The 18,506-nt window shown below is 36.2% G+C and overlaps 1 protein-coding gene across 5 annotated transcripts in view; it reads right to left on the bottom strand.

The window, feature by feature from the left end:
* Positions 1-18,506, bottom strand: part of ATP2B1 (ATPase plasma membrane Ca2+ transporting 1) — a 136,337-nt gene that overhangs the window by 51,279 nt on the left and 66,552 nt on the right. For 4 of the 5 annotated variants that reach the window (XM_054718802.1, XM_008143778.3, XM_054718803.1 and 1 more), the window contains exons 2-5: positions 16,750-17,172; positions 5,629-5,826; positions 1,152-1,406; positions 937-1,062 (exon numbers count right to left, since the gene is read on the bottom strand). In XM_054718802.1, coding sequence (XP_054574777.1) covers positions 937-1,062; positions 1,152-1,406; positions 5,629-5,826; positions 16,750-16,957 — 787 coding nt within the window. In that variant the 5' untranslated portion in view covers positions 16,958-17,172. The remainder of the gene's footprint in view (positions 1-936; positions 1,063-1,151; positions 1,407-5,628; positions 5,827-16,749; positions 17,173-18,506) is intronic. The other variant, XM_054718804.1, reaches the window with a different exon arrangement.

Genomic DNA, 18,506 nt, shown 5'->3' with positions numbered 1-18,506 from the left:
TGGCAGGGGAGTGCTTAGGGGGTGATCAGGCTGCCAGGCAGAAGTGGTTAGGGGCAATCAGGCAGGCAGGCAGGCAGGCGAGTGGTTGGGAGTCAACAGTCCTGGATTGTGAGGGGGATGTCCGACTGCAGTTTAGGCCCAATGGGTCAGGCCTAAACTGGCAGTATAATATCCCTCCAGGGGTCCCAGGTTGGAGAGGGTGCAGGCTGGGCTGAGTTACACGCCCCCTCCCCCACCAGTGCACGAATTTCATGCACCAGGCCTCTAGTCTGAAAATAATAGAAGACAAATGGACAACATCTTGCTTCCTCCAAACTCTAGTATAATTCAATTACTAGAAGGCAGCTTGTTTATAATTATTCCCATCATCCCTTCCATTTCATTTCCAATTAACCATAGGTCAAGCCATCACAGTCAGGCTGTTATAAGAATCTCCCAAGTAGACAACCACCTCCTCCCTTTTTCAAACAGAGTACTCTCACCCATACAAATCCTTCCTTTTCCTATTCTCAGAACATGTCTTAACCATGTGCAAATGTAATCCGCCTAGTAGATGTGGTGCTACTCCTGGACCTACTGTAGATTAATCATATAATCATTAATTTGATTTAAACACATTCTTCAAACAATTTTATACTTCAACAGGCCACATTTTAGTTTTTTCATTATACTAAAATTAGCTTATACTGACTATCAAATATCTTGATTTTTTTGGACTCAGTTACCTCATTTGTAAAATATAGCTTTGGATTCAAAGATCTCTAATGTCTTCAACAACTTACAAAAAATAAAAATAAAAATCACTAAGGATTATAAAGATTAAGCCAGCACAAAATCTATAATCCTCTTCACATTATTGGCTTTTAGGGAAACTGATGACAATGGTATACTGTTGTAAGGGAGAAAAAAGTTAAAAGTTATAAAAGAAATTCATACCTGATAAAAGTAAGGGATCCTTATCTAAAGACTTTCTAACATGATCAGATTCACCAGTCAATGAGCTTTCATCAATTTTAAGATCATTGCCTTGAATAAGTATGCCATCAGCTGGAAGAAGATCACCTAAAACAAAAAACAATAATATGCTAAACTGTGAACATGATTATAATAATTGTTCATCTAGTATCAGAGCTATTCTCTCTTTTACTTACCATATTTCACTTGAGCAATATCTCCAACAATAATGTCAGCTACAGGTATCTGAATGACCTGACCACCCCTGATGACTGTGAACTTCTGTTCTTGTTCAATTCGACTCTGCAAACCTCTAAACTGTTTCTCCTTACTCCAGTCATTGAAAGCCGTCACTAACACCACACATACTACTGATAAGAGGATTGCAGCTCCTTCAATCCAACCAGTTTTACCTTCACCTTCTTCCTCTCCAACAGAAACTTCTCCACAAACTATTTGGAAAGAAAGAAAATGCTCATCAAAAAGGATTCTGAATTGATGGCAACAGCATGTAATAAGTTAATTATGAGCTTTATGTAACTAGTTAATTTTACTCATAACTCTAAACATCTCACTGAACTCAAAGCATTCCATAATGACAAAAATGTTTACTATATCAATTTCAAGTTTTCTGCCTCTGAAGGTTCTCAACCTCAGGACAGGGAGGCACTCTAGGGTACTACTTAAGAGTAAGGACTGGAAAAATTTAAATCCCAACCTTAAGGCAAGTTACTTATTTCTGAGACTTGGTTTCTTCATCTGTCCAATTAGGATACCACCACTAGCCCAGTGTTATGGTGAAAATTCAATGAGAGGACATTTGAAAGTAGGTAGAGCAGTGACTGAGACATCCTCCACACTCAACCAATGGTAAATGATATTTATAATTACATGTGGTAGGCAAGACACACATGAAAGGTATTATGTGCTACCCAAGAACATATTTACTATATTAACTTTACTGGAGTATGATCAAATATTGGCTTTTGTAACATGAAAAGTTAAGGAAAGTGCTACTTATTTAATTCAACTATTTGAGTACCTACTCTAGGTGCCAGATACCATTTTTGGAGCTAGGGATACAGCTGTGAGTAAGACATACAAGCTTCCTCTCCTCACAGAAACCATACTCAAATTGGTAGGTGTGGAAGAAGTATGAAGAATTCAGATAATAAAACACAAATAATTAACATCAGATATTGTAAGTGCCGTGAAGAAAATAAAACATGGTGACGTGCTTACAATTGAAGAAAGAGGGCTAATTATGCCTGGATGATCAGGAAAGGTCCCTCTGAAGTCTCCATGATATTTGAGTGAGGAGCCAAATGATAAACAAAAATTAATCATATAGCTCTAAGGGAAGAGCATTCCAGGGACAGATTAAAGTAAGTACAAAGGCTCTATGGAAGGAAAGAGTTCAAAAAAAGATATAGAAGGGAAAAAATTAAAACCTCAAAACTGTAGAGTCAATAATGGTAAAGAAAGAATATTGGAATAGTGCTTCTTGGACTTTGGGCTGTAATTTATTTGTGAGTCTAAAATCAATTCAGTGGCTCGTGACCAGCATTTTGAAAAATACTGAAATAGTAAAACAGAAAAGTAGTAAAGATGCGTATGGTTTCTTGAAAGCTTACTTTGGTTACTTATAAATTCTCATGAAGGCATGTGCTCTTCTGTGTTCCTATATAAGTTCTTTCTTAATTGAGGGTTGAGCTGAAATCTCTGAAAGTCAATAGTTCTCTTAGGACAGGGAAACAGGAAAAAGATGATTCAGAAGAAAAGAATGAATAAATGAATGACACTAGAAATTATTAAAGCATATTCCAGAATAGTGAGCATGAACAGAAGAGGATGCTGAATAAAGATTAACCTGGGAATTATGTGGGACAGATGCAGGGAGAGAAGGGAGAGGCTAGAATAAGACCAAAAGGATGATGTGAATATTCACAAAAAATTTGTCTCATATTTCATGAATGTGTAGTGGAATTTTCCAAAGACTGCATTATATGTGCTAATACAATAAAATGAATAAAGAAGAAGAGAATCGTTATCTTCAATTAAGCAGACATTAAAGAGATAAAATAAAAAAACACTACTCTTCATGATTTCACAACTTCGTTAACAACAATTAAGCATAGTAATTATAATTATTTATTAAAATAATACTTAATTATTTTAAAATGCATTGCTAAATATTTTTTAATTTCTCAATTTTAATTCAGAATACAATAAATATCTACAGATATAACTCACATAATCAAAGCTCTTTGGGGTCTTCAATACTTTTTGGTGTGTAAAAGGGTCCTGAGACCAAAGATTTGGAGAACCACTAGTAGTATATACACTGGTGACTAAAGATTTCTTTATGATGTGATTTATAGTGCTTCTTTTTACACCAAACTTTATCAGTAAGAAATTTTGATAATTCAGATTTCTGTAACTGTTGATTTGCGATTAATGGATTTCCTTTTAAGCAAAGTACTACGAGACTTAGTGTTAAAACACAACATGATAAAAGATACATGAAGGACATTAATAAATGTTAAAAAGAATAAAGTACAAACACTAAACAGCTTCTCACCATGGAGCAAACATATCTTTATATGTTTTATTAACACGTTCTAGTAGATTCTGAGTCTCTTTAAAGGGCCTTATGACACTGACAACTCTAAATCATCTTCCCAGTTGGATCTAATGCCAGTATCTCCTTAAGCAAATTTGGGAAAGGGCCTGCAAATGAAGCAGTCCCAATTCCATGAAGATTTTCCCTGACCTTATTAGTAACAAAATCCAGTCCTGTTGAAAATACTTTTCTATTTAAAAAAAAATATTTTTTTTATTGATTTTTAGAGAGAAAGTAAGAGGGATAGAGAGATAGAAACATCAATGAGCGAGAAACATCGTTGATTGGCTGCCTCCTGCATGCCCCTAATTGGGATGGAGCCCTGACTAGGAATTGAACCAGTGACCTCTTGGTTCATGGATCGACGCTCAACCACTGAGCTACACCAACCGGGCAAAAATATTTTTCTTTAGTTTTCTTATAGTCTTGTGGGGGCGGGGGGGGGGGGATGTTAAAAGTAAATAGTTTTTAATAATCTGCTAACTCACCCAATTGTAGCATACCAATTCCCAGTACTCTATGATAGTTGTGTAAACTGAACACTAATGATTTTCGCTATGTTGCTAAACATGATATGACCTTCCTTTTCAGATAAAGACATACATTTACACATCCTCACACCTACCAACTCACGCACACATATATGGACACACAGAGACACATCTACACAAAAACATTTTTAAAATATGAGGATAAATATATCAAAATGGTATGGCAGTAATCTCTAAGAAGTGGGATTTTCAGTGAGCATTACTTCCTCTGAATTTTCATATCCCTAATACTCCCACAGCAAAATATGTATTATTTTATTGCATTATTTAATAAAAATAAACACATTTTTAAAATAAAAAGAAGTTTTTGAAAAAATTTGACTTAGTACTGACAAGAATATTGCCTAAATCCTTTCTTAGCTATATCAATTATTGTCAGCCACGGGCAATTTTGCCCCCTTTGGGATACTGGGCAATGTCTGGACACCTATTTGATTGCATTCTCTTGGGAGGTGGTCTAAATAACATGGCAACAAAAAATGTTTCAGTGCAAAATGTCATGTGTTGCTGCTGAGAAACCCTGAACTCAGATAAACGGGATTATTCTGTGACCAACTTTCTTCAAAGGAAAAAAAAAAGTTTTCACATGAGCTATAAGTATACCTTTGAAGAAATGACTTTAAATGATTACCTAAGTCAACTTTTAGAGTTAGCAAATACACATTCAAGTCTTCATAACTTGAAAGGCACAAGAATGAAGCTTTCACAAATAAAAATATTTTGGTGAATTGCTTTTCAGATATATAAGTTACTATTGGTTCACTTTATAGCTATTTAAATATACTGCCAAAACCCAAGCTAGATTTCCTAGCAGTTGCAGAATATACTGTCAGAAATACCCATTTTAAAATACATGTTTTAAATGGAGAAGAAATTTAAAAGAGAAAAATGAAGGCCATAGAAAGGTGGGAGAAAAACAAAGCCATTTGTAGCTACAAGTTAAGGTAGATCTACCATTCTATAGTGTATTTTCCACTGGTCAGGATACTTTATAGTATAAACATTTCTTGAATGGCAAGGAAATTACCCAAATTATGAACATAATAACACATTTTAAGAATTTTAAAAGTAGTAGATTGGGGAAGAGACCAGAATTTTGCTTTCATAATGATTTTCCAAGAGATTTAAAAAAATCCAAATAAAAAATTATTTTACAATAGTGCTCTAAAAAACTTGAACACAGTGATGGCACAGGCCATATCATATATATGGCTTAGCTCCTTGCCAGACACATAGTATGCATAGATGGGCAGATGATTTAACCTGTCTCACTGTAAAGAGGAGGTGACACTATCTATGTCAGAGGTTATTGTGAAAATTATCTGAGGTAATATATTTCAAGAACTACTAAAGGCACTGGGCACTGTTAGAATGGTGTCTGGTACATAGTAAACAGCCAATAAATGCTGGTCTGCTATTATTATTATGTATTAGGTAAGCTAATGAGCTTAACTTAGCATCACACATCAAACTCTTCTTTTTCCTTCCCAATTTACTTACGTGCATTATCCCCTTCTGGAGGTCGATAAAAAGAAAGGCCCAGTGATACTATGGCTGCAATTTCTAATATAATTAAAGTGACATCTTGTAATGCTTCCCATACTAACTGAAGAAAGGTTTTTGGCTTTTTAGGAGGTATAAAGTTCTTTCCAAACACTGCTTCTCTTCTTTCTATATCTACAGGATTTCCACTTAAACCTAATAAAAAGAAACAAGATTTCAGTGAACAGTTTTACTATTTACAAATGAAAATATTTTATTGAAAACACATTCTTTACACTTTAGATTCTGATTCATAAGGCTCTATCAAAATGGTTCATTTTTGTGCGTTAGTCATGTTCAGAATTTAAATCAATGCAAACATGTGCAGTGCTTTAAAATTACATTTTAAGCAAGATAACTCAAAATTAGATTAATAATTTTCACTTTTCCAAACTGCTTATTTTTATCATACTATTTTATTCCACCTTGTAGACTGCTAGAGACCAGAACTGATATGACACTGATCATTTTTATATTGGAATTAAACATTTCCATGATCTTTACTGACGATGTTTTCCCTCCCCAAGTGGAGAACTATATAAAGATATTTATTTTGCTTTACTTATTGCATCTTGGTTAACTTAATTAGTGAACACCTTTGATTTTCATTTATATTTACTGAAGAACAACGAAAAGCCAATCTATCACAAGCTCTAGCACTTCTCTTACCAAAATGCCTGTTACACTGGGATTGATAAAAGATTTGCAAGTCCCAAAAAACAGGAGACTTAGGATGACCTTTATTTCAAGTTTTACTTAGGATTTATTTCCAATTGAAGAAATACTGACTGAGTGCACCTACTGTCACTGTAAGGGAAATAGTATTATGCCTAGTGTGTGGAATTAGAAAGTTATGAGGGATAGGTTGGGTGAACATCAATTTTGCCTTTCCTTCATCCTATCAAACAAGTCCTCCTCTGATTTAACCTGTTGATCCTGTCAAACCTAAATATATCCAAATTTGCTCATGCAAAGTATGTACACACATTACTGTGAGGGTATGAACACACAGCAGTGACAAACAACAGTTTTCCTTAGTCGGTTTAAGAATATCGAAGAAGGGGGCAGAGATACCAGGGTGATATAACTTTTAATTTATCACCACAAATTTAAATTTATAATTAATTTCAACTGTTTTGGGGAGGGGGGCAAGAACTCATTCTAAGACAGTGATGGCGAACCTATGACACGCGAGTCAGCACTGACACGCGTAGCCATTTCTGATGACACGCGGCCGCTGAGGCGGCCGCATGCCGAGGATGAAACATTTGCTGCTCCTGAGGATGAAACATTTGCGAAATAATGTTTTTTCCTCAAAGTGACACACTACCCGAGTTATGCTCAGTTTTTTGGCGAATTTTGACACACCAAGCTCAAAAGGTTGCCCATCACTGCTCTAAGAGAACATGAAAGGAGGAGGACAGGAAAATAGATTACTAGAAGGCTCAGGGTTTTAAGTGGGTTAGCTATTAATCTCAATGAGAGGCAGGTGCAAAGTACAAGAGCGAGAACAAAGAAAGTATATTGTTAGAATACACAATGAGAAATAAACATATAGATTTTAAAGTGATTATTTACTTTCTTAAAGGTACCAAAACTATGCCAGAGAATGTTTTCACTAGCAGCTCTAACAAAGTTGGTCCATGCTGGCAGCTCAGAAAGCATGGTAGATTTCTGATGACAAAAGACATCAACAGAAAGCTTCCACACAGATTTAGGCTTTGAGGCAGCGTCAGTGGAAGGAAAGGCAGTGAAGGATTGCAGCAATTGTTATTAGGTGGAAAGGCATTATGAGAAGAAACTTGCAAATTATAAATCAGAATCCACACTGTTTCTTCAGACTAGAGCAGTGATGCCCAATCACACCTGGCTGCACACTGTTAACAATGGTCCCTGGTTCATTGGATGACAGGAAAAATCAATGCAGTAAGGTTTTCCACAAAAGTTTTTGTTTGTTTGTTTTAAAGAAATATACTTTGAGATGCTGTTCTGAGATTATGTGCTTGCTGCTTTTCAAATTAATGTCCTTTCTTTTATGAAAGATTTTTAGATAGTGGGTAAGTATGCTTTATATTTTAATGCCCTAACTAGCACAAAAAAATAAAAGTCTGCTATTTCTCCTCCTGCTAGTCTTCAATGTTTTCTAAGAAATTTTTTTGAAGATATTGCAATGTTCCATCAGTTTAGCTCACACTTACCAGAGCTCACCATTAATTACATATACAACACAGGTAGTTTTAAATAACACCACTGTAACTATAAAAATAATTCATCAAAAACTTATATTGGTTATAACAAGGGGCAATATTTTATGTTAATGTTGAAAAGAACAACCACAGAGCTAAAGATAGCTTAAAAATTTGCCCAAGAGGGAATCTGGGAAAGAAAAAAAACAGCTGGTCCTCAAGGTTAGTATAATTCTTCTATCTCCACTCATACAAGCACACACCTGGGCCACTACACCAATCAAGCAGTCTGGTTTAGGAATTAGAAGACCTACATGCCAGTTCATCTACTGAAATCCTATGCAAGTCACTTAACTTCCTTGGGGGTTGAGCGAGGGCATTCACATTTGTTAGTATAACATAAGGTTATTTTGAAGAACAAAAGGAAAAGGTACGCAGTATACATATCATAAATGATCAGGTAACAGAGTTAAGAAAAGGGGAAGTTACAACATGAACACTACAGATTTATTCTAAGTACAATGGAAATCACAAGAGCAGAAGGAAAAGACCAGCTGGGAGGCTGCTGCAGTACAAAGTAAGAGATGATGGTGCACCTGGGTTTTAGAGGTAGGGGCAAACTGACTAGATCTGTCAGGTGTCTTGCAAGATGAACAGACAAAATTTGCTGAAGGATAGGGTATGGATGAGAGAAAGAGAAGAATAAAGATGTCATCTAGATTTATTTATTTTTTGGGGGTCCATGCTTTTAAGTGGATAGAGGGTAGAGACATGTACCAAGAAAGAGCAGGCTTGGGAAATTGCAGAATTGGGTGGAAAAAGGGAGGCAGGAGTTAATGGTTCTGTTTTACAGGTTTAAACATGAGATGCCCATTAAACATACAAGCGAAGAAGTCTAGAAGACAGCTGGCTATCTGTATTCGGAACTCAGGGAGAGATCTGAGTCAAAGTCATCAATATACAGATGATTCTGAGGCCACGGGCCCAATTAAGAGCTTCTGGAAAGCTAGACTAAGTAGACAAGAAGAGAGCAGGGCTGGGGCAAGAACCTTGGAAAGATGCAACATCTGGTAATCAGATAGGGAAAGAGAAGCTAAGAACAACTAAGAAGAAAGAGAAGGGTGGAGAAGGGTATATGACTCATAAACAGGTTCATGCAATAGTAGGAAAGTCTAGGAAAGAAGAGTTTCTTAAAAGTAGAAGATAATATTGCTGACTGTATCACTGGTGTTACAAAGGTTGAGTAAGATGAAGACAGAGAATGGACAACTGGCTTTCACTAGATAGAGAGGCTGGTGACTTTGATAAGGAATATTCCAGTGGAGTGGTATGTAAAGAAAGTCTGATAAGAAAGACCTGAACAGAGAATGAAAATGAGTAAGTGGAAACAATGAGTATCGATAACTTTTTTCCAGGAGTATGATGCAATGGGGAGAAATAAAGCAGTGAAGGTGAATTAAACTGGGTAAATACAACCCCATTTTGCTTTTTAAAAGATGAGTGATAGATATTAAGACAAGTTATTTACCATGGAAATGATAACGTAGAGACACTGATGATACAGGAGACACAGACTAGTGCTCAAGTAAAGCCTTTAAAGAGGCAAGAGGGAACAGGATCCAGGGCGTGGGTGTTAGTCTATTATAGGTGCACGAAGAGGCTGCCACTGTGAGGAGAGAGAAAGCAAACTTTGTGGGGAAGAGATTTTGCTAAGCTGGTGGAACTGGTAATGAGACCTACCTGGTCTGAGTTATAAAACTAAAGTAGATAAGATATAAAATTGTTTAGAACAACTTATGAATCAACATAGTGAGAAATCTTCTGCCTCGTCCTGTTGGCTCAGCTGATTGTGGTGTTAGTGGCAATGAGGCCAAGGGCTAATGAGACCTACCTGGTCTGAGTTATAAAACTAAAGTAGATAAGATATAAAATTGTTTAGAACAACTTATGAATCAACATAGTGAGAAATCTTCTGCCTCGTCCTGTTGGCTCAGCTGATTGTGGTGTTAGTGGCAATGAGGCCAAGGGCAGGCGTCGCATTGATCTCCTTATGGCCCAGTTCGCTTCACAAACAAACAACATCAAAAGCAGCCTCAGAATTATATGCTTTTTGGTTCTGGATTCACCATGTGGGAAGTATACATAAAAAGCCTGTATGTATTCTATAAATACACAATGGCTTAAGAATACTGTTATATATTTGAAAAGGACACAATATGGAATAAAATGCAAATTGTATCAACAGGGTAGTTTTACAAGACAATGTAGCATCCCAACTGCTGGGACTATTAAAAACGTGTCTCAATTTAGGAAATGAAGAGGGGAAACTACTGGAATGTGGTAAGCAGGTAGGCTGAACTGAAAATCATGGCTAATACACAGCACACACTATAGTCTTATCAAATTCTGTACTTGAAATTATGTCCTATTTGTATGTATGCATGTGTACATGTGTCTGTGTGTGGTGTGACAGTGATGGTGGTGAGGGCCACAGGAAAACATGCAGACCTAGAAAGCATGCAAAAACATTTTTTAATGTTCATTCTTCTTGGGAAACAGACTAATACTCCTATCATATCCCCAATTTCAAAAGACAAGAAGACCGACCCCACTCAAAATTTCAGAATTACTGGTCTAATATCAAACTTACACATCTGTTCCCAAATGCCGACCTACCACAAGCCAGGTACTGTGATAGGCACTAAGCACAGGGAAATGAATCAGACAGGACGTCTTTCTCTAGCACCTGCCCTCAAGAAACTCAGTTTTGTGGGGCAGACTGACAAGCAACCAGTTAATCACAACCCAGTGTGTTGAATGTTAGGATGGAAGTGCTGAGGATGTTATGGGAGCACACAAAGGGAACTGCAATCCAAAATTTAGGAGGTTGGGGTGAATAAGGGAATTCCAAGATACCTAACTTGAAATATTAAGAATAATTTAGAGCCCTAACCAGTTTGGCTCAGTGGATAGAGCATTAGCCTGAGGACTAAGGGGTCCCAGGTTTGATTCTGGTCAAGGGCATGCACCTTGGTTGCGGGAACATCCCCAGTAAGGGGTGTGCAGGAGGCAGCTAATCGATGTTTCTCTCTCATCGATGTTTCTAACTCTCTATCCCTCTCCCTTCTTCTCTGTAAAAAATCAATAAAATATATTTTAAAAAAGAATAATTTAGAGATAAACAGTCATAGGAAGGATGAGGTAAAGTGTTTTAGGTGAAGAGATTAGTATAGTAATAATATGTAGGAGACCCAGAAACAAGAGTGACCTTGGCACAATAGTAGTTAAGAAAACTGAAAACTTTGCTATGCCCAAACACTGAGGAGCAGAGAAAACAGAGTTGGAAAGAAGAGGTAAGGTTAGAGAGGTAAGTAGGAGTAGATCCACAGAGGTTTGCTAACCAAAGTGAGAAGTTTGAATTTCATTCTAAGGGCAATGTGAAACCACTGCCAGCTTTAAGCAGGGAAGTGAAAGGCAGCATGAAGGAGACAGAAACAACACCAGTTAGTATGCTGTTACCTGAGTCACCACAAGAGAAGACAGTGACCTCAAACAGGGTAGTGGGGATGCAGAGAAGCAGACACCCTTGAGTGAAGACGTTAGGACTTAAGAATTTTCAAGTCTTGTTGACAGAAGTAAGAGTGGGTGAAAGATTCCTGTCAAGATCAAGGGGCCACCTCACAACATGGATAACAGCTTCACTGGAAAGGGGAAAAAGAAAAGGATGCTTTCAGAAGGGAAAGGTTGAGAAAGTAAAGATTTCTAAAATGAATCAAGCTTTCAGCCTCAAAGCTTGGGTGAAAAACTTAGATGGTGGCTACAGATGTGGGAATCCGCAGCAGATGACATGTGGAGTCTTAGGAGTGGATGACATCACCCGGGGAGAGGGTGTAGATGAAGAGAAATGTGTGTGTAGACGAACAGAACCCGAGGCCCTGTCAACGTCTAAAGAAAAGCATAGGAGCTGATGAGACTTGGCCAGATAGAAAGAAAGAAAACCCTAAGAATATAGTGCCATGAAAATCAGAACAGAATATTTTGAGAAGGAAATAGGTCCATTATACTTAGAAAACAAATTTTTAAAAAACCCCTAAAACTATGCTGTTTCAGACTCTTCAGGCACAACTTTATAAAATAATATATATGCTACTAAGTTATAGGAGTAGTCAGTGTTATAACTATCTTCAAGAGATTCATAAGCAATGAAAACCAGTGACCAGAGCAGGTATTAAATGTAAAAATTCTCTATTTCTATTACAGCAGCAATAAATTTCTAGGACAAGGTCATGCAGAATCATTAACATAAAACCCTTGTTAGTAACTCTATACACATATGAAAGCACCCATGGCTGACATACCAGAGCCATGCAAATACTTGCTGAATGCCTGCAAGGCTGTGCCAATCTGTATAACCAAGTACGGACATCAGAGCATTCTTGTAGCATCCAATAGGTCAATAATGACTTATTCTGAGCAAAGGGATGATTTTTTTGAGAGTTACAATAGATTTTCACGTATGAATGTTAGTTTTTTTGTATTACAACATGAAGATGTGGTCAAACACCAATACTAACAGCCTAACTTCTTCTATGAGTGCAAATATAAACCACCATTTGAAACGTTATGGAAACATTAGTCAGCAAGGGGCAATTGCTGTTGACACTACTCTGCTTCCTACCACATACCTGTTTCTTTCTACCACTGTTTCCTTTTCTTATTTCCTTTGCTTTTTTCTCTTTTACCTAATTTTAGCAGCTACCATTTTAAAAGCTTAGTGTCTCATTTGCTTTATTGCTCTTCACAAATCCATGAAGCCATACCTCCTACAGAATTCCACTCAGTACCTGTCTTGAATTTTTATAAATTCATTTTTACACCCTTTTGTTTATTACAGTACAACTGAATGATAAAATGATACCAGGGCCAGAGATATGCATTCTAGAGATATGCATTTTACTTGAGAGTCTAGTCTATCATTCAATATAAAATATAATATGGGTAACAGGAACACATTAAAATGGAAAAGATACCAAAAGCTAGTGTAAAATTAAAAGGATCAAGAAATATGATTTAGAATAGGAATAAGAAAGTAATGTCGGAAAACAATAGAGACAAAACAAAAACTGTAATGGTAACTTCATGCATTTAGGATGTTATTAGCAAGTTATTTTGGCATAAAAGTACACCCTTGGATTCTGAGGACAAAATAGGTGCTTACTCTCATAGAAAAAACTAAAAATATGAAGTTACAAGTCTCAATTCCTGTGAACCTTGAAATTTATAGTTCTAATTCTTTTAAGAGTAAAGATGGCTAATCAGAACCACTGGGAAGTTTTTAATTTGAAAATCACATCTGGCTCAAAACACTTCCTATTGTTCAGGATGCAGCCAGTAGGCTTCAAATCAAGCTAAAGGGCTACTCTCCTAGAAAACGAGCAACAAAGAGCATGCCAAATGACGGAGCACACGAATACAACTTCCTGAATAGGGCATATGCATTTTAAAGACTGACTGATAAACAAATCAATTTTTTTTCCCCATCATGTAATTCCTGTTGTCAGAAAGTACTTGCTGAGTCCAGCCAGTGTAGCTCAGTTGTTGAGCATCAACCCATGAACCAGGAGGTCAAGGTTCGATTCCTGGTTAGGGCACATGCCCAGGTTGTGGGCTTGATCCCTAGCAGGGGGCATGTAGGAGGCAGCTGATCAATGATTCTCTCATCATTGATGTTTCTATTTCTCCTTTCCTCTCTTTGAAATCAATAAAATCATATTTAAAAAGAAAAAGAAGATACTTGTTGAGAGGAAAGAACACATTTCTCAATATTCTTAACTCTTTCGTAAGGTGTATGAGCTGAACTTTTATAACAGGAAGTACAACAGAATAGTTAAAAGCATGCTCTCTGTAGCTTGAATCCCTGCTCTGGGCTTATGAAATGTGAGACTTTAGATAAAGTCATATAACTTTTTGGTGTTGTAGGTTCTTTGGCTGAAAAAAATGAGTTAATATTTGTAAGTGCTAACAACCAATCTGGCACAAAAAACGTTATGTCTTATCTGTCATTTTTGTTGTGGTTTTTAAGAAATGTCTTAAGTTGCTCTTCCAGATTTTCTAGCAAATATTGACAACCTCAATATATCTGATTCTGCTTCTCCACTCATTTTTCTCTAAAGTATATATCATGCAAAAATAAGATGGGAATTTTTGTTTTATTAATGAATGTGTGCTCAGAGCCTAAAAAAAGTACCTGCCACATAACATACCTGATAAATACAATATTCCAGCAATTCTGAGATGCACATATTCTTACAATTTATTAACACCTCTGAAATTAGGATGTAATTTAATTATACTCTTAAATTATCTTACAATTAAAACTGCCAACACTAAATTTTTTTAGAGATATATAAAATACATGACAATTAACAACCTAAATTTGATGAAAGAATGAGCCAGAAACAAATTAATGAATGAAAGAACTAAAGGGAAAGGTAAACTTTAGTTTTACCTAATCAAAATTCATGTACTTCGAAAAATTGTTTTAATTTTTTCTAGTACCAGTGTCTAGACCGTTTTCTTGGACAGATAAACTTCTAGCAAATTATCCCTGATGATTCATTTATTATCATTTGCTTAGTTGATCTGTGATGAAATGTTCATTAGCTTTCTGATTGAAATATTTCCAAATTAAACTAAAAATATTACTTTGGAAATAATACTCTTGTCAAGACTGCTGCTGTTCTAATTCTTACAAATGTAAATACAAATGTAATGCATAAAATGGCCTTTTTCGCATTCTCTAAACAATATTTAAAATGGACAAACTACATATAAACAATAAAGACAACAGTTCACACAAACTTTAACAAAAATTAAATTCACAATACTAGGAAGACGAGCAAGAATTTTCTAAGAATGAAAGAAGAAAAATATTGCACACATTTATTTAAGAGCATAAAGCAGCAACAATGCACATGATATTTTGAGGGTTAAGTGGCAATATCTAGAGATTATTTGCAGCTTCCAAAATGTTGTCAAAGGGGTACTAAACGACCTCCTCCCCAAATTTAAAAAATGTACTAGATGCAACAGTTTCAGTTAACTTAATAAACTTCACTAATTACATAAAATCGATGTAAGGAGCACTGCAAAAAATAATAACACAAAAGAAACTCCAGTGCAAACTAATGAAAATCATGTCTATAAAAATGAGAACACATCATGGAAGAGTAGTTAGTTATTAGAAGATAAGATTTTAATTAATAGCAGAGGAATACAGACATGCTTGGGGGAAAAGCAGTTAAATACAGATTTGAAACTGATTTTCGATTATCATTTTTATGAGCATATATTGAGGGCTTTTTAAAACTGTTAATGCCTCCTATTAATTTGGTGATCATGAAACATCCATCAATTAGGTTTTAGACTAAATGTAATTAAAGTATATATGGTTGACTTAATGAATGAGAACAGTGTATTAATGTGCAAATCTCTAAGATGATCTAAAGTTAGCTAACATTTCAAAATAGGTTTGCATAATGAATTCCAAATTTTGTCAAATTACTATCTGTTAATATCTATGGGTCTGTTCCTGATACTCTGAATTTATATCAACAACAAGGATCCCAGCTACCTTGAGATGCTACAGTAAATTGAAGAAATAACTAAGAAGAGTTCATGTTTCTACTGGTTCTGTCTTGAGGATAAGATACAGAAAATCTGGAAGTTAACTGGTCTTGCAGAAAAAGGAATATATTCCAAGTGATGCAGAAAGTCCTTTTAGGATATGTGTGAATACTGATACTGTCTTCCTCAAGATTATGCTACCTCAGAGAAATCAAAGTAACTACCCACCATTGAAACAGTGAGCAATTCACATAAAATTATATAAACATTAAAAAAAATAATTTTAATATTTAAAATTCGTTAATTTTAGAAATAACTTTTTGCTATTAATTTAAATTTTATCACAAGTAGTAGCATGGCATAAGATGTTTTAGGAAAAAAAATTAAGAAAAAGACTTCTGCATAATTTCTCTAGAATTGGCTTTGCAATAAAATATATACTAATATACTTTAAGTTTAAGCACTAATAATTTCCCATCCTTACTAAAATATAGTCACCACCAAACATTCATCTTCATGTATTCTCCCCTTTCTTTTGCAACTTGAAACTACCTGACATCAACTGTATGTTCAACATGATCAATGTGTAGAAAGCCATCCTCCTCACACCATTTCAAAGACCATAATGTAAAGAAGTCATAATTACTTTTCCTTTCTTGATTTCCATAAAGAAACTTACTACAAATCAAAATTAATGAAACCAAAGGCTTCTGTGAGCATAGGGAAATGAAACATATTTCCCAAGATTGAAAAATATTTTTAATCAAAGGAAATGCCTGCCCTGTCAAAAATTACCATGAACTCTCCAATTGCTTTAGCACCATCTGAATTAATTATTTAAGTTTAGGTTAAAAACAAACTCAGTCAGGTATTAGCAGTGACAACTACTTTAAGTCATCTGGCAAAACGAGAATAGTGAGCAGGGCTTATTTCCACTGAATGCCCTGAGGGTTTACTGAGCCTGGTTCCATACTATTAGCTCAAGGAGAAAGACAATCTAGCTGCCATACACAAGCAGCAATAGTATGTACAACAGTACAAAATATTTCCTCCAGTCAGCCAAAAATATATTAAGTAATTTACAACATTATTTCTTGGTTTAAAGTTATTTAAATGCACCAATCTAACAGTTAACTTACCTTTAATGTCACTGAAATTATGGTATAATCATTACAAATAGCCAAGACAATATAAACATGTTCATTTATGAGCCGAGTATACAGTACTCTCCATACAAAGAACTAAAATCAAATGCAGTAAAACTCACCTTCATTGGGAGATGTTTTCAACCTGGTGCAAATTCCATAGACATCTCCATAGCTTTCCTGTATTTTTCGTAAAGCATCAGTAGACCTGAGATCCATGAGAACCCGCAGTTCTGCGAGCGTAATTCCAAAGTCTCCATCATGATTAGCTTCCTTCAAAGAGTTTTTAACTCCACTATATAAAACAGAGTTGTTTGCCATGTCGCCCATTACAAGTATAATTTTTTAGAAGGAAAATGTTTCCCAAAAGATTCTAATTTTCACTTGATATATTTCCAAGATGGAAATCTTTTAAATATGAAAATCGTTCTTAAACCAAACACTCATCGTATGACTTTGTAAAGCAGCATCAGCATTTCCCAGAGAAGTATCTTGACCTTTGGCCCATGACTAGTTTCTTCACATCAATCATGAGATATACACATCTGTAAGAAGAAAATACAAGTTACTAAAATACATCTCAGAATATTGTGCATGTAAGCAAATATCATCAGGTAAGCTACTCAAAGTCTATCATTTAATTACTAGAGGCCTGGTGCACGAAATTCGTGCAGGGGAGGGGGGCCCCCCCTCAGCCCAGCCTGCACCCTCTCCAATCTGGGACCCATTGGGAGACATCCCTCTCACAATCCTGGACTGCTAGCTCCTGACCACTCACCTGCCTGCCTGGTAGCCCCTAACTGCCCCCTCTGCCAGCCTGATCGCCCCCAACTGCCCCCCTCCGCTGGCCTGGTCACCTCCAACTGCCCCTCCCCCCCGCTAGCCTGGTTACTCCTCACAGCCCTCCACCCCCTCCAGCCTGGTTGCCCCACGCAGCCTGCTGTTCGGTTGTTTGGTCATCCCTCACTGCCCCTCCTGCCAGCCAGGTCACCCCACGTAGCCTGCTGTTCAGTCGTCCGTCTGATTGTTTTGGTCATGACAGCCCCTGGCTTTTTATATATTAGGATAAAATTATTTTTAGCTGTAATCTCATGCCTTTAAAATACTTTGCATGCTAAAAGATCAAAGTATAACTTCTAAATAAAACTGTGTATCACATGACTAAACACAACTGCATTTCACGTGACTGAATGCTGTTTCATTCAGTAATACTATTATTAACAGTTATCATTAAGTAATACAATCAAAGCACAATTGCTAGTTGTTTTAATTCACTCTCATTTTAATCATCACAATTTAATCCCACCAGGATTTATTACTCATTACTCTTTTAAGAAGAGTGAGCTTCAAAGAAAGAGGAATTTCTGCACAGCTAACAAATGCCTGAAATAGATGAACTGGGATATCTCTAAGTCCATTTTCTTACCAATATACAGACCTCTCTCTCCAAATATTTCATATAGGCCATACATCTCATTCTCCAAACATTTGCCCTGAAAGGGCAACAAGCACAACGAACCCTCTAATATGCTTTCCTGCAATTCTCCTTGGCCAATCTGTAACTCCACCATCTTTTGGCTTCCTAAAATTGTCTCCCACCATGATTTTTGTCACATGTAACTACCTCCAGTCTTCCTTTGGCCAAGCATCTAAAGAAAGTCTCAATTCCTTAGTCACTCTTTACTGTTACTTTCTTTGTTGGCCCTTAGTATTATCTGAAATTATCTTGTTTTATTTATTGTTGTAGTTGTTTTTTACTTTGTTTTGTTTTCTTCTTCCATCTAAAGTCTTAGTTCTGAAGGCAGGGTTTGTCTGTTACTTTATCCTGAGAACCTAGAACTGTGCCAGGCACACGGCAGACATTCAGTAAACATTTGAG

Source organism: Eptesicus fuscus, chromosome 7, assembly GCF_027574615.1.
Source record: "Eptesicus fuscus isolate TK198812 chromosome 7, DD_ASM_mEF_20220401, whole genome shotgun sequence".
Lineage (NCBI taxonomy): Eukaryota > Metazoa > Chordata > Mammalia > Chiroptera > Vespertilionidae > Eptesicus > Eptesicus fuscus.
This window is presented reverse-complemented; position numbering and strand designations above follow the sequence as displayed.